This window comes from Staurois parvus, unplaced genomic scaffold, assembly GCF_062004578.1.
Source record: "Staurois parvus isolate SC_StPar_1 unplaced genomic scaffold, SC_StPar_1.0 ptg000206l, whole genome shotgun sequence".
Taxonomy (NCBI): Eukaryota; Metazoa; Chordata; class Amphibia; order Anura; family Ranidae; genus Staurois; species Staurois parvus.
The window spans coordinates 982,148-1,008,726 of NW_028318002.1; the positions used below are offsets into that span (position 1 = coordinate 982,148).

A 26,579-nucleotide genomic window follows, 5' to 3' on the forward strand; every position below is an offset into this window, starting at 1 on the left:
CGTATCGAGAAACAAGGGCCTGGTCATGAATGGGGGGAAATCCTCTGGAGGGCAAGTGGTTAATTATACTTTAAGGCAAGGGTCTCCAAACTATGGCCCTCCAGCTGTTGAAGTACTACAAGTTCCACCATGCCTCTGTCTCTGGGAGTCTTGCCTGTGGCTGTCAGAGTCTTGCAAGGCCTCATGGGACTTGCAGTTCCTCAACACCAGGAGGGCCATAGTTGGATCCACCTGCTTTACGGCAACTAATGCTGAGATTGATTCAGATGTCTTTAGCATGGCGCTGCTGGGTTTGCAGTCTTTTCACTGTGCACTTATCTAGCGTGTCAGAACCAGAACAAGAACTGACATGATCCCCTTTACAGTGAGGGAAGTTGTGTGACACTGAGCCTAGGAGCGCTGCCATTGGTGATGTCACTGAACACTGCTGCATGCAATGAGCAGACACTTCTACAGAACTCCTCCCGCCCCTCTCCGCTGTGTGTAGACTGGTCGCGGCTCATGGACGTCATACGAGTTGGCGGGGATACCCCAGTCTGGAAGAACATGGCGGCACTGGGAAAGGCTGGGGAGCAGTGGCAGAGCATTCTGAGTGAGCACCGAGTGTTCTCTGAGCTCCGACACAAAGACGGGAAGGCGAGCCGCCAAAGTGCGGCCCAACTGAGGAACCTGATGTGTAGTCTGGACGGGGACCTGCTCGTGTGGGACGCAGAACACAAATGTTTCCACATCGTGAGGCTGGGCAGCTTGGGCGCAGACAGTCCTCCAGAGAATGAGCAGGTGAGAGCCTATCTATCCTGTGTGAGCCTCTGCTCACTGGTATGTACCTCAGAGACCGGAGTTCTGGTTCTAGCAGTGCCTGTCTCCAGGTTCATATCCAGGTAGGGCAATGTGTGGCTGTTTGTTTCTCCTTGTAGCCCCTGTCCCTCTTTTCTCTGCAGCTTTTAACCCCTGTGGTCTCCTGTACAGACCTACACAAATATCGTTTTTTTTAGTAATTTGGAGCATACTGATTTTTTAATAACATAGGAAAAGGTTAGAACCCCATCATGTTTTCCATTGGGAGATGTTCATTCACTCCCTCTATGTAGACCCAAAAGAAGTGAAAGAAAATGTTTTCAAAGTGGGGGGAATCTCTTCTTCTGGTAGCTGAACAATGTCTAATATAGCGCACATTCATCACACCTGCTCTGTAATGGTTTTGCACAGAGCAGCTCCAATCCTCTTCTCGGGTCCCCCGCTGGTGCTCCTGGCTCTTACTAGCCGCTTGCTATGGGGGTATTCATGCTAAGCCACAGTGTGTGTGTGTTTCCATTGACATACACAGCTTGGTAACACCCAGCCCCCACTCCCCCTCTCCTCTCACAGGCTATGATTGACAGCAACAGGAGCCAATGGCTCCCACTGCTGCCTCCATGGCCAGTGAGGATGGAGAGTGCCTCTGCTGTCATGCACATCTCTCGAGATCGGGCTCAGATAAGTATAGGTTGGGGGGGGGAAGTTAGCTGCACACTTTTTTTTTTTTTTTTACCTTTAAGTGGAGCTCTACCCAAAAAGGGAAGTTTCGCTCTAAGAACTGGTCCCCTGCTTCCCATTAAGGATTGGCACCTTTGGGGAGCAGAGAGTGGGACAGCTACCCAAGATTGACAGGTACCTGCCCCTACTTTCGTTGCAATCACCTAGGCGAACGGAAGCAGAAGTTGTCCTCCCACCTTCCTCCCTGTAGTCTTCTGGGACACGTGACAGAAAACTAAGGGACTATTCAGAAAGCACAGCGCTACTCGCTCATTCTCAGTGGGCGCCAGGCTGTCACGCTGCAAGCTGTCACAGCAGGGTGCCCACACTGAAGATGCTGGCGCCAGGAACACAGGACGGCCAGTGACTGCGGTATCCAACAGGGGGCTGGCTTTCATGGGGCTGTGGAGGGTGTTTGGGAGGATTGTTTGCCAGGAAGAGCACCATGGGGACTCTGGTGGTCCCGTGACACTGGGCAGGGATCCACTCTGTGGGGGCAAGAAAGAGGATGTGAGGTGGGGAAGTGTGGACTGGAGGGGGCCCAGGTCACCACGGCAACCAGAAACCATGTCCTGGTGCCTGGGATTTGTTGAGCCTTGGTTTAGCGTATGTTCATGAAAGATAAATAGTTTTTTTTTTTTTTTTTTTTTCCCCCATCGCAAATTCTCAAACAATATAGTAGCTTTTAAGCTTTTACAAGCCTTGTTTGTTTTACTTTTCCATTTGTTACTTGTGTTTCTGTTTTGTCTTTCAGGCAAGTAATTGTTATAATTAACCACTTTGTTTTTTTAATTTATCAGAGATTACTGTGTATTCACAACCCGCTTTTCGAGGTCAGTCAAGTCTTGTTAAGTCCTGCAAGGCGACATATTGCTCTCATCGGAACCAAAGGTTTGATGGTTCTGGAGGTGCCTGAGCGGTGGGGAAAAAACTCTGAATTTGCAGGAGGTGAAAGAGCTGTTAACTGCAGGTATTTAGTAATTCAGTATTTTATCTTTTGTGAAAGTGGTTTACTTTAAAATAAGAGGAGCAAAGTGTGCTTTAGAACTCTGCTGCAGGTTCCTTTTTCTGCTTATGCAAAATCATATCACTTCTCATTTCTAATAAATTTAATGAAGCTACATTTTTGTTTTGAAATCCACTCTGCCCCCAATCCTCTCTTCGCTTCTGCTAAGTAAGCATCTAGCAAGTTAACGTGTTCACAGATATTCAGGAATATGATGGACTGTGCTCATTAAAACAGCTTAGGGTAGGTTTAAACAGTAGAGGGATTGTTAATGGGGTTCAATGAATTTGATAAACAAAAAGTGCAGGTGAGTTGCTGCTCCAGCTGGGCTCTGACAGACGCTTAAGTGGCTGGTAACACAAGCCTTAAAATTTAAAATGCAAATTCAATCTTTAAACCCTGTTATTAACCAAAGGTCTACATGTCATGGTTGTCTTGCCGTCCTGCACCAAGGTAAAGGTCTAGGCTCCCTATTTTAACAGCTGTAAAAGACAGCTGCATGTATCTGCAGGACCATGCAATGTATATTTGCAGTGACTAGAGTAGAACACCGCCTTGGTGGCAGTGAAGGTGCTGGGAGCCAAACGCATCTCATCTGACTGATTACAGTGCAGTATTGCAAAAGGCCCTGCCATATTAGAGGATCCATCGGTCTTGTTTTACAGTAAAGGAGAGAGGTAGGTGGACTATTACAATGTGCACAAGCACCTTTTAGCTTTCTGAGTTCAGAAAAAAAAAAATCACTTAAAGTGGATATCAACTCAAACTTTTTTTACCCTAATACATCTCCTGTACAGGAAATAAGGGGCCACTCTGTGCAATACCATTGCACAGAGCAGGTAAGTACAACTTCTTTTTCCAAAAATATCTTTCAGGACAGAATCAGAGAGAACGTAGCTCCTTCCACAAGAAAAAAGAAAACACGTCAAACTTTTAACTTTAAAAGAAGGCTACTCCCTACAGATCGTCAATTGTTGTGTTTACTCCGTCTTGGCAGAAACACAATGGAACTGAGGGGATGTTAGGATCTTTCAGGGCTGTCCTGGAGGGGTTACTGTCTCCCCTTATCTTTTTTCCTTTTATAGCATTGGGGGCCCCCCCCCCCAGCATTTCCTTGGTATGATAGAGGATGCTCCGGCTCCTTCTCCCCTTTCCATGCTCAGGGAGAGACTGTACCGACTTAGCCCTTGAGCATGGGGATGCTGGTCCTGCTTGCTGGGCCATCAGCACCATGTTTCTGGTGGCTGGAGGAGTGCCCGCAGCCACATTTGACAGTGGTTGTATTATTTCCAGAAGGAAAGGGACTTCTGGGTCAGGCATGCAGTGTCAATTCCAGCCTCAGTGATGCAGGGTTTTGGAGGAAGGACTCAGCTGGTGCCTATTTCCAGTTTTGGTGCAGCAATGTCTCAGAGCTCTGGAACCAGCATTTTAATCCTTTTGCTGCCAAGTCTATACGTTGTACAGACCTGACAGCAGGAAATTTTACACAAAATCCGATTAAGGAGAACTTGTCACCTAAAAATCATCACATAGGGGACTTTGTGTCCCCTATGATGAAGAAAAATTTTTTTTTCTAATTGCAAAAAAAAATTTACGCCCAAGCACATAACATCCCCCCCCCAAAAAAAAAATGTACGTACATAAACGTGCGTCGGGGCGGCTACGCATGAAAAAGTTGATTGCAATACACATTATGTATCACCCCACATGCCGGAGTGAGAGCAATAATTGTAGCACAAGACATCCTCCATAACACTAAACTGATGACCTATAGGGGCTTTTGAAGATTCGCCTATAGAAAATATAAGGTACTGAAATTTGTCTCCATTTCACGGGCGCACACAAATTTAAGGTTTGACATGTAGGGTATCTATTTACTTGGTGCAACCCTGTCTTTTATATTTTACCAAAAATGTGGGTAATTTATTGCTTTTTTTTTTTTTGCCCTAAAATTCACTTTAGTGTGTTTGTTCCTGAAATTTTGCATTTCTTAGTCCTTTGCGGTAATATCATGTGACATAAAAAATTGAAACTACCACTATTTTATTCTCTAGGGTGTCTGCTTTCAGAAAAAATATAATGTTTGGGGGTTTTGTGTAGTCTTCAGGCCTAATATGATGTTTTAAACATGTGCAAAAAATTGCAAAAACTGCTCTGGCACGAAAGGGCTAAGCCATGGTTTTAGCTGCAGGCTCTGCAGAATGGAAGAGGACAGAACCTTGGCCACTGGGTGACAGGCACTGACATCCGCAAGGCCCAGGTAGAGATTTAGCAGTGCTTCTTGTATAGTTTCCCCCCTGGAGGCTGGGGCCTGTCTGGGCGTCTGGGCACTTCAACTAGTCATATCTTTTTCAGTGCACCTTTGTCTGGGGCAATTTGGGGACCATGTTGCTTGTGATTGAGTCTCAGTTTAGGCCGAGGCTAAGAGCTGTAATAAAGAACAGGCCTCTGTGAAGAGGAGGTACCCCTCCTGCAGAGTCAAACTTGGAGATAATTGAAAAATCCATTATGCAAACGCTGTATTGCTCTCTTGGTTAAGGAGGAATATTCAGCTGTTTGTAATGACCTAATTTCCTCAGTGTAGAATGATCTCTCTGCCACATTTCAGTCTTTTCTGGTGAAAGAATAAAGTGCAGCCATCCAGATGTTTTTTTTTTGACCTCTCAAAAGTCCAGGAACAAAAGAAGTCCTTTTTCGTCGTCCTGCTCAGTTCTAGAAGTCTCAATGACTATACCCTCCCAGTGGGAGGAAGACTTCAGGGGTTTCTTCCACAATGGGAGAACATTATCTCAGATCAGTACATTTTAGATACCATCTCCCGAGGATACGACATAGAATTTGCAGAATCTCCTCCGAAAAGATACTTGCTAATAGATATTCTTAAAGTCTGGTCAAGTCTCTGGCAATGAAGTGTCTAATCCAGGGACTGATACTTCAGAGAGTGGTTATTCTGGTGCTGCCACAAAAGGCACAGCAGGGATTCTACTTCCTTGTGGGTAAACCTTTGGGAAAGTTCCACTTAATTTGTCAGTTTGAAACCATTGAACAAAATGGCCCAATACAAACCAATCCAGATGGATTCTATTTTTGATCAGAAATCTCCTTCTGCAAGATTGCTACATGGCATCAATCGACCTAAAGGTTACCTACCTCCACATCCCCATTTGCCTTCGATCTCAGAAGTTCCTGAGACTAGCGTTAAGATCAGAGGCTCAGGTATTCCATCAACAGTTCAGAGCTCTACCGTTTGGTCTTTCATCCACTCTGCAAGTGTTCACGAATATAATGTCAAAACGCCTTAGCACCCCTGTTCCTGAAAGGCGTAGCAGTGACTCCTTCTCTCAATGATCTTTTCTTCGCAGCTTCAGAGAAGTTGTAGGAAAATTTGACTCTAGCTTGCAGCCATTTGGAAAGTCTGGGCTGGATCTTGAATATCCAAAAGTCTAACTTAATACCTGACCCGGTTCTTTTTGTAGGCTACTTGATCAATTCTGTGGAACAAAACATTTTTCATCCAATGAACATGAGAGAAAATTTGCAGGCGACCCTGGATATGCTTCAGTCCACTTGGGCCATGTCTGTCAGGAATCTGATGTAGGTTTTGAACATTCTAACCTCTGCCATTCTGCCAATTCAGAGGTCAAGGCTGCATTTAAATACTTCAGCGTTTTATGCTGTGGATTTGGAATTGGCAAATAGACTCGCTACACACAGTGGTGAAGATCCCCACCAAAATAAACAGATCGCTGTCGTGGAGGAACCAAAGAAATCTTACAGTGGACTCATTATGGTTCTTTCCAGTCAAAAGGAGACTGACCACGGATGCTAGCTCCTGGTGCTTTGGGAGCTCACTTGAAAGAGAAAATAGTGTAAGGTTCTTGGGCAAAGTCCCAAGCATCAAATGACTCAAATTGGAGACAGTTGAAAGCTATGTGTTTTTTTTTTTTTTTTTCTCTCTGGATCTTCAGAGGTACCAAGTCTTTAGACAATGCCACAGCTGTGGCCTATATAAACAGGTAAGGGGATACAAAAAGAAGAGCCCTTCAGTTTTTGACAGAAGAGATTCTTTGAGCAGAAAGCAATTTGGCATCCTTATCTCTAGTCCACCCAAAGGGGACTTTGAATTTGGTGGCTGACACCAGATGTAGGAGGCAGAGCTGACCTTGAATCCAGAGGTGTATTCTATGATTACAAAAAAGTGGGGATGTCCTCTGGTGGACCTCTTTGCAAATCAAGAAAACACAGACCTCGCTATTTTCCTATTCAATTTATATATTAAGTTTTGTATTAAAGTAATACAGTATCTTGTCAAGCTCTGGGTCTTGGTACCCAGATATACACTAGATTGCCAAAAGTATTGGGACACCCCTCCAAATCATTGGCTTCAGATATTCCAATCCGCTCCATGGCCACAGGTGTATAAAATCAAGCACTTAGGCATGCAGACTACAAATACAAATATTCTACAAATATTTGTGAAAGAATGGGTCACTCTCAGGATCTCAGTGAATTCAAGCATGGTACCGTGATAGGTTGCCACCTGTGCAATAAGTCTATCCGTGAAATGTCCTTGCTACTAAATATTCCACGGTCAACTGTTAGTGGTATTATAACAAAGTGGAACTAACTAGGAACAACAGCGACTCAGCCACGGAATGATAGGCCACTTAAAATGGCAGCGTGGGGTCAGCTCATGCTGAAGTGCACTGTGCGCAGAAGTCGCCAACTGTCTGCAGAGTCAGTAGCTAAAGACCTCCAAAATTTGTGTGGCCTTTGGATTAGCACATTAACAGTGCGCAGAGAGCTTCATGGAATGGGTTTCCATGCTTGAGCAGCTGCATCCAAGCCTTACATCACCTAGTGCAATAATAAGCTTCGGATGCAGTATTGTAAAGCAAGCCACCACTGGACTCTATAGAGTGACGAATTGTGCTTTTCTGTCTGACAATCCGATGGACATGTTTGGGTTTGGCAGTTGCCAGGAGAACGGTACTTGTCTGACTGCATTGTGTAAAGTTTGGTGGAGAGGAGATTATGGTGTGGGGTTGTTTTTTGGAAGTTGGACTTGGCCCCTCACTTCCAGTGAAGGAAACTCTTAGGGCCAGTTTGCACTACATGCATTTCAGTGTGCTTTTTTTTTTTTCTGCATCCAAAATGCAGAGAAAGTAGGTTATCTCCTAGATTGTAAGCTTGAAAGAGCAGGGCCCTCGATCCCCTCATGTTTTGCATTGTATTGGTATTGTTCTGTCACATGTTCTGTCCCCCTTTATAATGTACAGCGCTGAGCGAACTATTGGCGCTTTATAAATACTGTATAATAATAATATGGTTGTCAGTGTCATAGTTCACATCAATGCTTGCAGTTCCAGTTGCAGGGAAAAAAAAATGAAAAGGCTTTTTTTTTTTCCTGCACAGAACTGTACTGGAACGCGGTAAAATACACTGGAACACACATGTTCCTATTTAAAAGTGAGGTGAAAAACATCAAAAAACGCACCAAAAATGTTTAAAAATCACGCATGCAGAAACGCATCAAGAACGCCTCTTGGCTGCGTTTCTTTGGTGTGATCAGGCCCTTAAGGCTTCAGCAAACCAACACATTTTGGACAATTTCATGCTCCCAGCTTTGTGGGAACAGTTTGCGGATTGCCCCTTCCTGTTCCAACATGACTGCACATCAGTGCACAAAGCAAGGTCCATAAAGACGTGGGTGAGCGAGTTTGGGGTGGAGGAACTTGACTGGCCTGCACAGATCCCTGACCTCAACCCAACACCTTGGGGATGAATTAGAGCAGAGACTGCAAGCTAGGCCTTCTCGTCCGAGGACAGTGCCTGACAAATGCTTTTCTGGAAGAATGGTCAAACATTTCCATAGACACACCACTAAACCTTGTAGACAGCCTCCCCAGAAGTTGAAGCTGTTAGTCTGTAGGGTTCAATATTGAGTTGGTCCACCCTTCTCAGCATAAGACTGGGATGCCATTCAAGTTCATGTGCGTGTAAAGGCAGGCGTCCCAATACTTTTGGCACTGGTTGCTGGATGCTACTGTCTTTTTGCTTTGATTATTCCTGAAAATGTGATTCATCTACAACAGGGGTGTCAAACTCCATTTCATCATGGCCTGTATCAGCATTATGGTTGCCCTCAAAGGACCCAGTTGTATCTGTAAGACTAGATGTCCAGAGAACCCCACCCCCCTATTACATCAGATGTCAAGAATCCCACACCTTCCCCAACATCACCATGCACCCCCTTTGGGTGCAGAGTTGAAAAGCAGGAGGTGCAGGGTCTGGAGGAGGACCAGAGGAGGAGTGGAGTCCGTTACCAGGGTCTGCTGAATGCTGAGACCAGGGGAGGCAGAGATGAGGGGGTGTTGCAGCTGCACTGAGAGGTTTAGGATTTGGCAAAGCAGATCTATTATCTTTGATACCGACTACTGAGACAAGGTGGGGTCGGAGCTAAAGGGGTACCTGCAGGAGAGGTGCAAGGAACACCTGAAATGGCCTGGAGGGCCAGATTCGGCCTGCGGCCTTCGTGTTTGACACCTGTGATCTACAACCACATGGTTTCTTTTGTGTGTCTGTCCCCTATGTGGGACTTAATTGCTCAGTTTGTATTCTGTTACTATTATTCAATAAAAACCATTGCACCAGAAAGTAATTCAATAAATGTGTACATCTTCAGATGAGCTTTGCAGATTGGAAGTCATAAATGTATGCAAAGTATGGAGGTACAGTAAGTAAACATTGTGTACAATGAATACATTGAGTTCACACAAGGAATTGGCGGGAATCAGCCCCCACTATTTTATTCCTTGAACAGGGAAGACCGTTCTTTAGAGATAGATGCTGTTGATTGACTCTGGGACTTCTATCTTTGCTATGCCTTTCCCTCATTTCAGCTGATTCTGCAAGTGCTAAGGAAGATCCAGAGAGAAAGAACTTTGTTCATCTTCATAGCACCTTTTTGTCTCAAAAGAACATGGTTCTCCATGCTTCTCCATCTGGCAGTCAGACCGTATTGGTCTTTTCGAGTCAGACAAGGCTTTCTTCTTCAGAGTTCTTTGTATTACCCTGAGGTAGACCGATTAAGCCCCACAGCTTGGTTTCTGAGGAACAGTTCTTAGAGGATTTTGGAACATCTACTTTTTGCTCTTTTTGCGAGTGGCGAAAAAAATGACGAGTCATTTATGGTAAAGCGTGGAGAGTTTATAAGTCTTGATTTTTCTGGTCATCAGTTGGAAGACCTCTCCTCCTATTTTTTTTTTTTTTAAATTTCTACTAGACCAGGGGTCTGCAACCTTTAAGACATAAAGAGCCACTTGGACCCGTTTCCGAAGGGAAAAAAAAGACTGGGAGCCGCAAAACCATTGCAACATTTAAAACAAATCAAACACTGCATATATTGTTTCTTACCTTAATGCTATATACAGGATCGTGCAGTTAGCTGTCAATCTGAAGAAAAAAATAACTTTTCCACTTAACAATGTAAAATATATTTTTGCACATTAATAGCTAATTAAAATATTTAATTTATCTGGTTAATGGGATTTATTCTCCTGAACCTCAGTGCACAGTGTCTGCATATCAGGGCTGTAAGACGTCACCTTCATTTTCACACAGGCTTGCAAGCTGTCATCTGTGAGGCGTGATCGATGTTTGTTTTTAATATAGTTCATGTTGGAGAAGACCTGCTCATATACATATGTGGAGCCGAAGATCGACAGCACTCCAAATGCATACTTTTTCATGTTTATATAAGTGTTGGGGATAGCATTCCAGGTTTCGAATACAAGTTTGTCCTGTTTGGGAAGGTTTTTAATATCACTCCATTTATGATTCTGTGCCAGAATGGCCTTCTGCCGGGCAACATCCTCAAGAGTAGCGGTCAAGCATTTAAACTTGGACACCCATATATCTTTGTCGGCTATATCGGCCAATTCCAACTCAAGATCAGGTTGACTTACACCTGCAAATGCAGTCATATTCAATAGGGATGGATCGATCGCCAGGGGAATGACAGGGAAGGATAATGTGGTTTTTTCCTCTCTGAACTCACAGAATCGTTTCCCAAACGAACTTTGCATTGTGGTGATTGCAGACTTGAAATATTCCAAATTGATTGTATCATGACTTTGTTTGAACTCTCTCAAAGAGGGAAAGTGAGACAGTGTACCTCTCTGTAAATCTTTGATAAACACTGTCAACTTGTGCTCAAAAGCCAAAACCTCTTCCAGCATGTGCAGAGCTGTGCCTCCTTTCCCCTGAAGGGTTGTATTTAGCGTGTTTAGATGTGCTGTCATGTCTACCATAAAATGTAATTTTTCCAGCCACTCTGGCTGTTCCAGCTCAGCAAAGGTGAGCTCTTTGCTGGCCAGGAAGGTTTTTACTTCTTCTAAACATGTGACAAAGCGTTTTAGCACCTCGCCTCTGGACAGCCACCGAACCTTGTTGTGGAGCAGGAGGTCAGAATATATGCTTTCCACTTCATCCAATAACAAACGGAACTGGCGGTGGTTTAAACCCTTTGCCATTATCTTATTAACAATTTGAATGACCACATCCATCACTTTTGTGCATTCTGGCGGAAATGTTTGAGCACATAATGCCTCTTGGTGCAGGATGCAATGAAATGACAGCAGCGTTCTACCAAGCGCCTTCTGCAGTAGAGCTACAAAGCCCTTCTGTGCACCTCTCATACTCGGTGCCCCATCAGTAGCCACTGAGACCAGGTGTTTGGTGTTTATTTTTTTAGCAGTTAAAAAGTCCAGAACAGTCTTACAGATATCCTCACCTCTTGTTTGGTCTTTTAGTGGTATCAGCTCAATCAGTTCTTCCTGTGGCCCAAAAGAGTTCACATATCGACAGAACAGCGCTATTTGTTCAATATCACCTTTATCTTTGGACTCATCACAGGCGATGGAGTACGCCACAGCTGAATTAATGTCTTGAATTTGCTGTTTGCTAATGTTTTCTGCCATTTTTAGGGTTCTGTCTTTGACAGTCTTCGCAGAGAGTGGCATGTCTTTGATTTTCTGTCCAATTTCATTCTTGTTTTTGAAGTCCATGTATAGATGTTCCGAAATCTTAATGAATGTTTCTTTTATATACTCTCCATCTGTGAAGGGCTTCCCGTGCTTGACTATTTCCTGAGCGGCCACAAAACTAGCATATGTTGTGGAATTTGCAGACTTCACCCACTTCTTGAAATTATTTTTGCTCATATTAACCTTTCTCATAAGTTCTGCAACGGCTTTTCGTCTCTCATCTCCATCTGGATATTTTTCAGCAAAGGCTGTGTGTTTATTCTGGAAATGCCTTGCAACATTGGACTTTTTGTGGTTTGCTAATTTCTCACCACATATTAAGCATACTGGTAAACCAATCTCGTCAGTAGAGAATGCAAATGATTCTGTCCATGTATCATTAAACACTCTGTTTTCTTCAGAAATTTTTCTCTTCTTGCCTTTATCCATGGCTGACCTACCACGGGGTCGAAAACAGCGACGTAAGTAGAAATCACAGGGCCCATGCCAAAATTTGCTATGCCCACCCCCCTCAAGTTCCAGCCACCCCCTCCCCTCGTTTCCCTGCAACCTGTGTAAAAATTGTTCGATATGTCTGCCGCACTACCACTGTACCGCTAAAAATCGCAGATCACCGCCATTACTGGTAAAAAAAAGAATAAAAATGCCATAAATCAGCAGATGCGGCAATGTGTGCGCAAACAAATCAATGTACGCTTGCGATTTTTTTTTTTACCAAAAACAAGTAAAAAAATACATATCGGCCAAACTGATGAATACATTTTTTAAAATATTTTTTTGGATATGTATTATAGCAAACAATTATTTAAAAATGTTATTTTTTTCTAAATTGTCGCTCTTTTTTGGTTTATAGCGCAAAAAATAAAAACCGCAGAGGTGATCAAATACCACCAAAAAAAGCTCTATTTGTTTGAAAAAAAGGACGCCAATTTTGTTTGGGTACAACGTCGCACGATCACGCAATTGTTAGTTAAAGTGACGCAGCGAAAAATCGCAAAAAGCGCTCTGGTCATGAAGGGGGTTTAAGGGCCCAGTAAGCAAAGGGTTAATCAGGGCCACAGTGTATCGTCATAATCACAATCATAGCCTTCGGTAAATATGAGGGCCCAATGTAATCCAAATTATAAATATATTATTATATTATTGTCACTTTTCTATTAATATTTTTTTAACCCCCCTCAGAACTACTTTTCATAGAAAACGTTAAATTAACTTACCTTTTTTTGTTCTTCACTCCCGCGCAGTGCTGTGTTCTTCTTCACGCTCATTCAACGCTAGCTCACGCTGGTTTCGGCTCTGTCACTCCTCCCCCTCGCACACAGGAGGCCTGACGTCACCAGGCACTGTACTCATGGCGAGGCGGAGCTGAACCACGTTGAGTAGCTACGCCGTATAGTAATTCATCCCCCATATAGTAATTCATCCCCCATAGTAATTCATCCCCCATATAGTAATTCATCCCCCATATAGTAATTCATCCCCCATATAGTAATTCATCCCCCACATAGTAATTCATCCCCCACATAGTAATTCATCCCCCACATAGTAATTCATCCCCCACATAGTAATTCATCCCCCACATAGTAATTCATCCCCCACATAGTAATTCATCCCCCATATAGTAATTCATCCCCCATAGTAATTCATCCCCCACATAGTAATTCATCCCCCACATAGTAATTCATCCCCCACACAGTAATTCATCCCCCACATAGTAATTCATCCCCCATATTGTCTCAATTCACTTACCTTTGCTCCGCGCGTTCCTCTCGCTGTGTTCCCGCGCCGTTCTGGTCTTCAGGGCGGACTGAGAGAGGAGAGGAGTTCGTCACTCTGCCCCGCCTACATCCTGGCTGCCCCACCTACATCCTGACAGCCAATGTTCCACGCTCCGCGGGCCGGATTTTTGAGGAGGGAGGGGAGCGGGCGCCCGGCACACAGAAGAGCCGCATGTGGCTCGCGATCCGCGGCTTGCCGACCACCTGGTGGGCAGTGTGCTCCGGAGCCGCAGCAAAGTTGAAAAAGAGCCGCATGCGGCTCTGGAGCCGCGGGTTGCCGACACCCGTACTAGACTGTTCCTGTCCACAGAGTTTTGTAGTCTGGCAGTCAGCACCCTTAAAGTGCAGGTGGCTGCTTCAGGAGTGTTCAACTAAGGCTCTAATCCAGGCGAGAACTGTTCCGGATAAAAGGGGATCTGTAAGTGGTTCAGTAGGCTCTAACAAAGGACCCGTTTGAACCTTTAGATTCTTCATTTCCGAAGTTTATTACCCTAAGGCGGTTATTTTGATAGTGGTAACTTCTGCACTAAGAATTGGCGAACTGCATGCCTTGTCTATTAGGGAGCCTTTTTTGTCCATCTTCCTGATTGAGATTGCTTTAAGGAAAGTTTGGTGAGTTCTACCAAAGCTTGCTTCTGTTTACCACCATTCCCAAGACATTGTCCTCTTGACATTTTGCCTAAATCCATTGGGAAAAAAGGTTTTCATTCCTTGAACATGAGAAGAACAGAAGTTACCTTGAGGAGTTCAGACTCCTTATTTGTTTTGTATGTTGGTGCCAAAGAGGGCCATTAGTGCACAAAGGGATTCATAGTCAGATGACTAAGGATGGCGATCACAGAAGCTTATGTCTAAGTGAATTTGTCCCATCCATTGAGGATTCATGCTCTCTCCACTAGAGCTGTCGCAGTCACTTGGGCAGAAAGGGCTGGTACCACCCCAAAACAAATCTGTGAAGCAGTGACTTGGTCAAGCCTATCCACTTTCCCTTGGCATTACAGATTGGATCTTGTTATTGGTGGGAGGCCAGGCCTTTGGCAGAAAGGTCTTTCAAGTCATTGTTCCTCCTTTAGAGTGGTAAGATGTTGTTTAACCTCTCAGATGCTGCCCTGAAAGATGTTTTGGGAAAATTGAAGTTAGACTTATCGGTAACTTGTTTATCAGTAGCCTTTCAGGACAGCAAAGATTGCCCACCATTAGGTTTAATATACTTTGTTGTGCTTATAAGTTTGTCCAGCTTGGCCGGAGATTCTGTAGTACAGTTGATAATCTGTGGGGTGAAACCTCCTTTTAAATCATGATGTTATATGTGTCTGGTGGGAGGAGCTATGATCTTTCAGGTGCTGTCTTGAACGACTACTGGAAAACAAGTTACAGGTAAGACCAACTTGAATTTTCATTTTAACTATGAAGAAAAATACCTTTACATCCACTTTAAAGGATTAGTTCCACTTTAAAGGATAAGTTCACCTTTTCTGACATGTTACAACTGTATTCAGGGTGTAACATGTTGGTGCTGCAGCAGCCCCTCTACCAAGTTCCGCTGTGACAGCAGACCAAGGATCTTCTCCTCGACTGCGTCTTTTACAGAATGTGAATGAAAAACTACAAGTCCAGACAGCCTTTGCGGCTGTTGCCTTTTTAATTTTCAATGAACTCTTCCTGTCTGTGTATATCTGCCTGCTCGTATGAGTTACGAGCATCCAGATATACAGACAGGTTTGCAGGAGTCTTTCATGACACCCACGATCTGTTAAACCTGGGTGCAATGCTTTCTAGGCTTCTAGTAAAAAAAAAAACAGACCCACAATTTGATACATACATATATACACGCACGCACGCACACATACCCTTTTAACTGCTTGCCGACCACTCTATAGAAATACTGCTAGAGAGTGGCAGCGCTGCGCAAAATCACGTGTATATATACGTGATTTTGGATTTCCTGGTGGGGGTGCGTGAGAGATGCCATTTGCGGCCATGGCTGTCAATCACTGGGCCCCGCCCGGTGATTTCCGACGAGGAGGAGAACTGTTTTTGTTTCCTCCCTGTCAGCTCGGGCACACTGCTGTGGATGGCTGTGCAATTGTCAGTTAAAGTAACTCAGCGCCGTAACACAAAAGATGGCCTGGTCAGGCAGGGGGGTAAATCCTCAGGAGGGCAAGTGGTTAAAGGAAATCTGTGCTAAGTGACATTGAGTCATTCTGTTGGTAGATGTTCAAGGTGACAGCCCTGGAGCTGATTATTAAAGTGTTGCTAAACCCAGCACCCTGCATTCACTATATCTGGTCTTCCACCTTACACACTACATGGAAACACAATTATTTTAGTAAGCAGAGCACTGCTTAAAGCTTGTAGGAGAAGTTTTCTTTCTGCTCTAGGAGGATGCAGAACCCGACCTCTGTCTGGAAAGTGCTGCTTGGCCCTGTGCTGATTACATGCACTCTTCCCAAAAAAAAAAAAAAAAATCTCTCTAGCAATACACACTAAACTGAGCATGTGCATTGTCTCCACACATCTTATCAAGAGATGAGAGGGGGGCACTGGAAGAAGGGGAGGATCAGAGAAGTCAGGATGAAACTGCATTTTTACACAATTTGGACGGAGGATTAACCCATTAGCTTCCACAGTGAGTATAACAAGCATGCTGCATGCTTTACTGGCTATGGAAGCTCAATATTTCTTTTATCACAGCTATCCTTTGAGGAGGAGCTTCTGAAGATGTGTAAAGGCTGCACTTATTTAGGTACTGGAAGCATTTAAACAATAAATAATGCTTTATAGATTTCCTGAAAAATAATAGTTTCAAATTAAAAATAAATGTTTCAAATTTGAGAGGAAAGAAGAAAGACTATATTAAATACAATGATGGCTTCTGTAGAGTTATATGTTGCAATAGATAAATCCTTTCTTATGTTCCTATATGTAAGATTCATACTCTGTGTTGTTGTGGTTCCCCCCACAGAACTATACCTTTTGCGGAGAGAATGCTTTCCAGCTCCACTTCTCTTTTTCTAAAACAAGCAATATGGTACCCTGGTGAAATTCAAGAACCACATCTCATTCTGTTAACATCTGACAACACAATAAGGTAAAGTAGTCATTTAACTTTTGTGTGATGTGTTTTGTTTTTTTTTGGAGAGTAGAATATAGAGAAAAAAGGGAGACATTTTCTAATAAATATACAGTGCGATATCCTGGTAGAACTATTTTTGATAAAACCTGTGCTTCCTGCAAAAACATCCAAAGCTGCTAGCAAATAATGCAACACCCAGGTATTTCTGTAAACAAAAGTATGGGGGACTTCCCCAATATACATGAGAACCACTCACTGCAGTAACTGAACACCATCTAAGAGCCAGTAAATATGCACTATATTACCACCACTTAAATAACATCCAGTTCTAGCTCATAGTGCAGTAACTCTTGAGCTCTACATACAGTTCCTCTGCTTACATTAAAGATCCATCACCAGAACAAGACCGCTTATTAAAACCCCTAGAGGATCCTTTGCACATAGCACTTATCCTCATCCAAATCCATGCAGATATGGCTGAGCTGTGTTGTTGGATAGCTAGCCTCGCCCACCTGTCTAGCTTTTCATCAACACAGATCAACTGAGATGGAGTTCTGAGTGACTGCTTAGGAGAGGGGGTTAGACTGGCATTGCACATAGAGCCTGCATAGCCCCTGCCAGACAGAACATCACTGTCATTTTTTCTGTTTTATTTTTCCTAACTTGAGGTTTTTTTTTCTCATTTTTCTGTTTTTCTTTTCTTTTTTTTTCTTTTTAGAATTTATAGTCTTCGTGATCATTTAAAGCCAATAAAAGTTATTCCACTTTCTAACTCTGAAGAGGAGACATCATTTTCCCATATTGGGTCAGTATATTTATAACAGTGCATTTGTTGCAAATGTGATCTGCTCCCATATGACATGTACGTGTATATTACCAAAAATGATAAAAGGTCTGATATGACTTCACCCCCCAAAGCATTACTGGTGTCCTTGGTAACCACAATAATACTCCCCAAGCATTATTGGTGTCATTGGTGACCACAGTGAAAACATCTGTGACGGGCTCAAAGTAGGCAAGAGGCAGGCCTGCTGTCCCCTCCAAAAGGCCCTTTCCAAGTTGAGTCTGTCACATTTCTCCCCCCTCAAAAGTCGACTAGCCAGGTCCCAGACCTCCTCCTAGTCTGAACATACATTAGTTGGGCAAAGTGAACCCACATAGTTGGTCCACACAATTTCCATTCTTGGCCAAAGGGAAGAGTTGTCATTGGTAGGTGAGGAGCAGAGGTCACGGACCCTCTGTCTGGCTTCCAGTGCTTCAGCTGGGAGGTCTTTACCATTCCCGGGCTTGGTCTGCTGGGTAGAGGGGCTGACTGCCCCAATTCCCTGGAGCTGTGAAGACACGGTAGGTGCTGGACAGAGGCCAGTGGCGCTCTGCCCTGTTGCCAGCGCTTCAGCTGGGGACCCCAAATCCTCCGCTCTGACTGTTAGGCAGGGAGAACAACCACTTCCTCTCCTAGACTGTAGACTTGCCGCTGGGGAGGGAGGACAATTTCCTCCCCTCCCTGGTCCTTGAACTGCCGCTGGGGAGATGAGCTGACTGCTCCATCTCCTGTACCCTCATCCAGTTGCTGGGACGACATTTCTCAGTTACTGTCTCCCAGGTGCACAGATCCATGCTAGGAAGGGAAAACCTCTCCACTCCTCCGCTCTAACTGACTGTTGGGGAGAGAGGACGACCACCTCCTCTCCTGGACCGTTGAACTGCCGCTGGGGAGACTAGGTGGCTGCTTCATCAACTGGACTTCCGCTGTGGAGCGAGGATGACTTCCTGCACTCCTGAGTCACTACACTGCCGCTGGGGAGGGAGGATGACCACCTCCTCTCCCGGAGTTCGGAACTGCTGCTGGGGCGATAGGTGGGTTCCTCTTAAACCCATACCCTTATCCGGCTGGTACTGTCTCCCAGGTGCAAGAATCCTTGCTGGGGAGGGAAGACCGTTTCCTCTGCTCTGGCTGTCAGTTGCACAGGGAGGGCGACCACCTCCTCTCTGGACTGTACAACTGCTGCTGGGGAGGGAGGATGACCCTCTCCTCTCCCTGGGCCCCTGGAACTGCTGTGGGTGTGGGGCAGAGGTATTGGACCCGCTGTCCTTTTGTCAGCGCTTCAGCTGGGGTTAGAAGTTCCAGTGTATCGGCCTTCTGCTGGAGAGAAGGGCTGCCTGCCCTGGTTCCCTGGAGCTCTGGAATTGCAGTTGGTGCTGGGCAAAGGCCAGTGGTGCTCTGCCCTGATGCCCGCTCTTCCACTGGTGGCTCACTGGGTTGTTCCTCCTTAGCAGAAAATTCTATTAAATCCCAGTTTCTGGAATTGCTGAAAATTCAGGGCACGGGCTGGTGACACTTGGGCCCAGCTCCAGCGATTTGACGGGTCTCGTAATCCATAACATCCATGGGTGCTGTGGCATACTGTTGAGCTTAGTCTTTTATGTTTGTTCCAGCTCCCATTCTTGTGGAACTATAAAGTCCAAGTCTTGGCTCAATCTGAGCTCATTGGGAAGTTTCAACTCCCTAACATCTCGAATATCCTTCCATCTCCACTCCGCTGCACTACCGAAATATGGATCTTCCTGAAGATCTTCCTTCATCTCAAATATCAATCCCGGGCAGCTGAAGTCCTAACCTTCTATGGGATTGCTGTTCTTCAGCCATGGACACTCTTGTAGAATACCAATGCGGTGCCCGATACTCATCGTTCAGCACCATTTCTTTTGTGGACCAGCCTATACAGCTCCATAAGCCATTCCTCCCGATGATGCTCTCCTAGGAATGGTATACGCAAGTTCAACTGCTGCCAGTACTTATCCAGGAATGTAGGGAGAATATTTCCATAATAGCCTTGCCTCACTTGGAGAGCTTCCATTCAGAGCTTCTAGCAGATTGTGTGTCTCATTTCCAGCATGTCCTGGGCAGAACCAGGCTCTCCATACTGGGCGATATTCCCTTACATTCACCACTGGAATTCCGCTTCCATGGCATCCGACTCCTGGAACACTTCTTCGATTTCACCCAACACTGGGTCCCAGTGGTGGTTTGGATATCCCAGACTGCAGGAAGCATCTGACTGCTGCCACCAAATGTGACGGAATGCCTGTCTCCCCAATTGGGTGACTGTCATAGAACTGCTTTCTCGCCACTGGGACACAATACCAAGTTATTATAGTTGGGCATTGCACCCAAAACTAGGCGACGCTAGCTTAGATGCCAAACAGGAATTCTTTATTGAACAGAAAACACAGGTTTTTATACACTCCAGAAATAGGAGCAGTGCCCACAGGAACAATACACACAAATATTCTATATTAGGATAAACATCCCACACTGATTAGGTAATGAGGTGAAGCTGACATCAGTATAATCTCATCATGTAGGAGCCTCCAACAGGAATTGCCAACAGACAAACAATAGGTGACTCAATTAACAATGGAATGCACACCTAGGATGCAATGGTAGAAAGACACACAACATCTTAATAAACAGATTAGAGCAAGTCCTCACTTCAGTTTTGTTTTGAGCTGATTATATTACCTCTTTCTTCGTCTCTGAGACTAGGAATTGGGTTTGGAGCAGTCAATGCTGGTTGGAGCACAGAGACCCCAAATCTGTATCCTGGTCCTCCAGTTCTCAGAGTCTGTGTGTTTTGGGGGAGACATGGACTCCAAAGTAAACTGCTCCAAAGGTCCCCCCAGGCACACACCAAAGATTAGAGCCCCCTCACATGCTAGTGCCATGGTCAGTAGGCAAGAGGCTAGCCCAGGGGTGGGCAAACTTTTTGACTTGAGGGCCGCAATGGGTTCATATATTGGACCCGGGGGCCGGACCAAGAGTAGATGAATGATGTGTGTGTGTCATCCATAGTAAGTATAGTAATAATCCCCCATATAGTAATTCATCCCCCCATATAGTAATTCATCCCCCCATATAGTAATTCATCCCCCATATTAAGTCCCCAAGTCCCCCCTGTGTCAATTCACTTACCTTTGCTCCGCGCGTTCCTCTCGCCGTGTTCCCGCGCCGTTCCGGTGTAGCATGAAAATCTGTCTCCTATGAGGATCTGTCCCCCTCGACGTATCTGCGCATGTGCCAGTTTCAGGCATTAGCAGCCGATCGGCGATCTCCGGCACATGCGCAGATACGTCGAGGGGGACAGATCCTCATAGGAGACAGATTTTCATGCTACACCGGTCTTCAGGGCGGACTGTGAGAGGAGCCTAGCGGGAGCCTAGCTCCGCGGGCCGGATTAAAAGGTCCGCCGGGCCGTAGTTTGCCCATTGCTGGGCTAGCCAGTGGTCCACTCCAAAAGCCCCTGTCCTAGTTGGGTCTATCAAACTCTCCACCCCCATGATAAGTGGCTGTGTTTTGTGTATATGTGTGTGTGTGGGTTTTTTCTCCCCTTTTCAACAAGACTGGATTTTTTCCTTTAAAATAAATCTTTTTTTACTCTTTAACATAGATGTTTTGTACTTTCAGGAGGTCCTACAGAGCATCTCTTGGAGAAACTGCAGTCGCATGTGATTTTGGTCCTTTAGTTGCATTTAATAGGGGTCACGGACTGCATAGTAAAGAAGAGACTGCATATCCTCTATACATACTCTATGAAAATGGAGAAACTTTCCTTATTTACATTAGTCTGCAAAACGGGTGAGATCGCTTGGCTTGTACTGCTACACACTATATCCTGTAAAAATGTTTTAAAAAGTTACATTTTGTTATCTTGCACATTTCTTGTGGCATGCACCAGGGCTGATTTATGAAAAATTGAATGGCTGTTAACACTGGACATAATCTATTTAATTTTTTTTCTAATAAATGCAAGCTAATATTTAACCACTTTCATACAGGGCACTTTTACACCCTTCCTACCCAGGCCAATTTTCAGGTTTCAGCGCTCTCACACTTTGAATAACAACTCTGCGGTCATGCAACACTGTACCCAAACAAAATTTTTATCATTTGTTCACACTAGAACTTTCTTTTGGTGGTATTTAATCACCACTGGGGTTTTTAGTTTTTGCTAAGTTAACAAAAAAAAGACATATTTTGAAGAAAAAAAAACACGTTTTTCTTTGTTTCTGTTATAAAAGTTTGCAAATAGATAAATAATTATTCTTCATAAATTTAGGCCAAGATTTATGCTGCTACATTTCTTTGGTGAAATAATCCAAATCAGTATTTATTATTTAGTCTGTAGGAAAGTTGTAGAGTTCACAAACTGTGGGATATATCTGAAAATTGATCACTCCTGAAGTACTGACAGCCAATCTAATTTCTTGAGGCCCAAAAATGTCAGAACAGTACAGATATCTGCCAAATGACCCCAAAGTAGACAGTCCTACGTATTTCATAAGAGGCATGGCGAGTTTTTTGAAGTTGTAATTTTTATTGTCCAATTTTTTTTTGGAAAATGAAGAAATTAAAAAAAATATTTTCAAAATTTTTTTTTTTTTTTACATGCGGTCATCAGTATAGTACAGTGTCCTCATATAACTGGTGTGGTGGTGATCAGGGACACTGACTTGTGGCAGTACGAAAAAAAAATTACATTACATTTTGTTTTTTTTAAGATTTTTTTTTTTTCATATTACACTAGGACAAAGTAGTATTATGTTACCATAGTAACATTGTACTACTTTGGGGAAGTGATCAGTATTGTTGTTTTTTTTTTTTTTTTACACAAATTGATTGCTTATAGCAAAAAATTTCTTTGCTATAAACAAGCATTTAATTGAATGAAATCGATGAATTCAGGTTTTTTTTGTTGTGATTGGCCATGGCTAATCACATGACACAGATGGGCTGTGATTGGCCAAGCCTGTGACTGTGATCACTGTGACCATTTGCAGTTAGACACGCTTGTATACAATGGATGGCATGAAAGAGAGCCATCCATTGTTTACAACTGTCATGTGACCTGCTGTGATTGGTCACAGCAGGTCACATGGTACAGGCAATGGGGCCGGTACACAGATCTGTTATTGGCCGAGTCCGAGGAACGCAGCCGGTGACTGATCTTGCCACAGCACGGCCCTGCGGGCACGCGCAGGGCACGATCTGGGACGGACGTCATATGACACCCTCCCGGATCGACAAGAGGCTCGCCCGGCCATCATGTTACTATAGGCTGCGTGGGAAGTGGTTAAAGTTTAACTCCAGGAATCGTAACAATTCATTCTTGCAATGGGGCTGTGCCAGCCCTGCAAAGGTTAACTGTTCATTTATATCTAGGGGGCATGGAAAAGTAGATTTACTTACCCAATTTTCTGTGCTTTTAGACCGTACACTGCAGCATTTTTCCCCCCATGCGTCACTGGTTTAAGGTCCTGACATGAAGACAGATGCTGGTTCTATAGCGCTTCTAGACATGAAGGTGCCAAGGACCAGTCCACTGTCAGAGCATGGGGGAGTGCTGTGTTCCCGAGGGAGAGTCGGGTAAGTAAAAGTGCTTTCAAGCTCATCTAGACTAAACAAGCAGCTGATATTTGCAGTGTGGGCATTGCCCCACTGCAAGGGGGACTGTTAGATTTCCCGGTGTTGGGCTTTAACTGAATAATAAAGACGGTAGCTACATATTTTAAGAATTAGGTGCAATAAAATCAGATGTACAGGTATAGGAAATCTAACAAACTGGGCTGAGTTATGTATGTTTGTGTGTGTTTTCTTTCCTAATAGATATGTTGGCAAGCTCCTGGGCCCTCTTCCAATGCACCCAGCTGCAGAGGATAACTATGGCTATGATGCTTGTGCGGTGCTTTGCTTACCCAGTGTACCTAGTATCCTCGTCATTGCCACTGAATCAGGGCTTTTATATCACTGCGTGGTGCTAGAGGCAGAAGATGATGATGAGCAGACCGTAAGTGAAAAATACATAGATCTTTCTGATTTACATAAGTCAGTTGATTTGTCTGATACACTTTTGATGTTTATATGCTTTAATAGAAGACTAATAAGGAGCCTCTCTCAATTTCTATCCGCCTGTGAAAGAATGTATGTGAGCATGATCTAAGTGGTTAAAATTGGGGATTAAAGCTCATTCCAGTTCAGGAACTATAGACACCTATATTGCTCAGACAGACATACAATCCTCTCCATTGTTTAAGCTGTATTTTCCTCCTCGTTCATCTATGGACAGTACATATGGACAATACATCTATAAGCCAGTCCATGTATAACCCCTTTTCTACCTAGCATGCCTCACTTATTTGCTAGTGCCCTAGTAAGTTGGACACCTTTTTTCTCCTCTGCTCATAAAAGTTGAAATATTTTTACTAGTTTTTTTGTTTTTATGGATTTTTTTCATCTGAAATTTTATGATTCCTTGCTACACCACTTCTTGAGCTGATCTTTATATAGCATCTGGATTGGTGTTTCCCCAGCTTAGCTTTGGAGTCTGTACATGGACTCTGATGGACTGCATGTATATGGCTACTGAGAACAAATGGCTCCCCTCTTGGTGCATTGGAGACAATACAAACAAATAGAAATCTTGTTTTATAAAAAAAAAAAAAATTTTTTTTAAATTGTGCAAACAAAAAAATTACAGAAAAAAGGGTATTACAAAAGAGAGACAATAATGCAACAGAAACACAAAAAGGGTTTAAGAATGACAATACTTAACAAAGTCTGTTTGATGGTTAAAGAGAGCTGATGGTGTTTTCCTTTCTGGTCCCTGAGGAGGGTGTTGACCGAAATGACCTGACTAATGAGAAGATGAGGAGAGGCCCATGGGATGTCAGTCTTTATGGCCATTCAGTGATCATGCACTCCAATACAGTTTTTTTCTAAATGTAATAATATTTTATATACAGTGCCTTGAAAAAGTATTCATACTTCTTGATATTTTCCTCATTTTATCATGTTACAACCAAAAACTTAAATGTATTTTATTGGGATTTTATGTGATAGACCAGGCTTCACTAAATGGTGGACCGCGGTCCAGATCCGGACCCAGAAACATTCCTTTCCATACCGCAGCCTTTATTATATTATAACCTTTTTGTGATAGAATCAAATAATCATAATAATATTCAAAATAATAATATCATAAATACTCAAAAACCATAAAAAGAAAAACACAAAAAAAGTCCAATGAAAAAAGTGTCCCAATAAAAACCATGTCCAAATGAAAAGTCCCAAATTTTCAAACTTTATCATCCAGTAGGAAGAAATCCCTTTTCATCCCGTGGTACCTCAAAAATAAAAATAAATAATCTAGTGCATTACCTTTGTAAACAATATATATTCACTCAGTGCAGAGAAAAAAACGTATTTTTTGTGCAAAAACTATATATATATATATATATATATATATATATCTCTCTCGTGCACATATAAATTAACTGTGACCACTCCGTGAACACTGCAACACTGTGTATCCACCGACACCATTAGTATTACATACTATTACCCTCTGTATCAATATAATCAGCATTCAATCAGAGATCTTCTATTTCCTTCTCCAAAGCAATTTTTCCAAGGTCCTCAAAAGACAAGAAGGGTCTCAAGACTCATGTTCAAGGCATAGGTAAAAAGATTTAATAGCAACTTACATTAAAATTCCACATTTCCAGCTCCCAACATGGTTCCTATGCGAGTTCTGCCAAACAAATGCAGCAAACCATGTGTGAACAACCAAAAAAATGGCCGCGGCGACCGGCCAATACCGCAGCCTCACCAAATAGTTGCCTCAATGTCCTCCCCCCGCAGCCACCTCTCCCGCCTGCCGCTATTATCCTCAAGGAAAAGGAGTGTGAGGAAGCGCAGCAGGTTTTTCCCTTTCATAATATTTCAGCACTCCCCCCTTCTTCCCCCCCCCTCCCCATACTGTCCTACCTTATTCACACAACCCAGGAAGCACAACAGGTCTGAACATAGAACAGGGCTTAACATGAAAAGTCCTGCCCTATGTCCAGAACAGCCGTGCTTGCTGTCTTGTGTGAATAAGGTAGGACAGTGTGCGAAGGGGGGAGTGGTGCTATATTATGAAAGGGACAGGAATCAGTAATATGCAGGTAGTAGTGTGATGGGGAACGGGGGGTCTGTGATGAGGGGAACTGAGATGAGTGGTCTGTGAAGGGGGGAATCTGTGATTACGGGGGTCTCTGCTGTGAGGGGTCTGGCATGGACGAGATTTGTGATGGGAAGGGGGGTTTGATGGGCTAGGGGGTCTGTGATGGGGTGGTCTGTGTTGTAGAAGGGGGTGGGGGGGGAACTGTGAGGTGCACGGGAGGACGTGATGTGGAGGATCTGAGTCATAGCACCAACATGACACTCGGACCTCCGCTGGAAGAAAATTTTACTGACTGGACCCCCGTGAATTTGAATTCAGTACCCCTGTGATATACCAACACGAAGTGGCACATAATTGTGAAGTGGAAGGAAAATGATAAATGGTTTGCAAATTTTTTTACAAATATCTGAAAAGTGTGGTATGTATTTGTATTCAGCCCCGTTTACTCGGATACCCCTAACTAAAATCTAGTGGAACCAATTGCCTTCAGAAGTCGCCTAATTAGTAAATAGCGTCCAACTGTGTGTAATTTTAGTATAAATACAGCTGTTCTGTGAAGCCCTCAGAGGTTTGTTAGAGGACATTAGTGAATAAACAGCGTCATAAAGGCCAAGCAACACATCAGACAGGTCAGGGATAAAGTTGTGGGGAATTTTAGAGCAGGGTTAGGTTATTAAGAAAAAAAAAAAAATCCCAAGCTTTGATCATCTCACAGAGCACTGTTCAATCCATCATCCGAACTGTAAAGAGTATGGCACAACTGCAATCCTACCAAGATATGGCCGTCCACCTAAACTGACAGGCCGGGCAAGGAGAACAATAATCAGAGAAGCAGCCAAGAGGTCCATGGTAACTCTGGAGGAGCTGCAGAGATCCACAGCTCAGGTGGGAGAATATGTCTACAGGACAACTATTAATCGTGCACTCCACAAATCTAGCCTTTATGGAAGAGTGGCAAGAAGAAAGCCATTGTTGAAAGAAAACAATAAGAAGTCCTGTTTGCAGTTTGTGAGAAGCCATGTGGGGTACACAGCAAACATGTGGAAGAAGGTGATCTGGTAAGATGAGACCAAAATGTAACTTTTTGACTTAAAAGCAAAACTCTGTGTGGCGGAAAACAAACACTGCACATTACCCTGAACACACCATCCCCAC

At 43.8% G+C, this 26,579-nt stretch overlaps 1 protein-coding gene across 1 annotated transcript in view; it reads left to right on the forward strand.

The window, feature by feature from the left end:
- Window positions 1-323: 323 nt before the first annotated feature.
- The window catches only part of NUP88 (nucleoporin 88), a 65,059-nt gene continuing 38,803 nt past the window's right edge, over window positions 324-26,579 (forward strand). Inside the window, exons 1-6 of the mRNA XM_089678502.1 lie at window positions 324-780; window positions 2,316-2,485; window positions 16,312-16,437; window positions 17,141-17,227; window positions 20,888-21,058; window positions 23,087-23,267. Of these exons, the coding sequence (XP_089534628.1) occupies window positions 412-780; window positions 2,316-2,485; window positions 16,312-16,437; window positions 17,141-17,227; window positions 20,888-21,058; window positions 23,087-23,267 (1,104 nt within the window). The 5' untranslated portion in view covers window positions 324-411. The remainder of the gene's footprint in view (window positions 781-2,315; window positions 2,486-16,311; window positions 16,438-17,140; window positions 17,228-20,887; window positions 21,059-23,086; window positions 23,268-26,579) is intronic.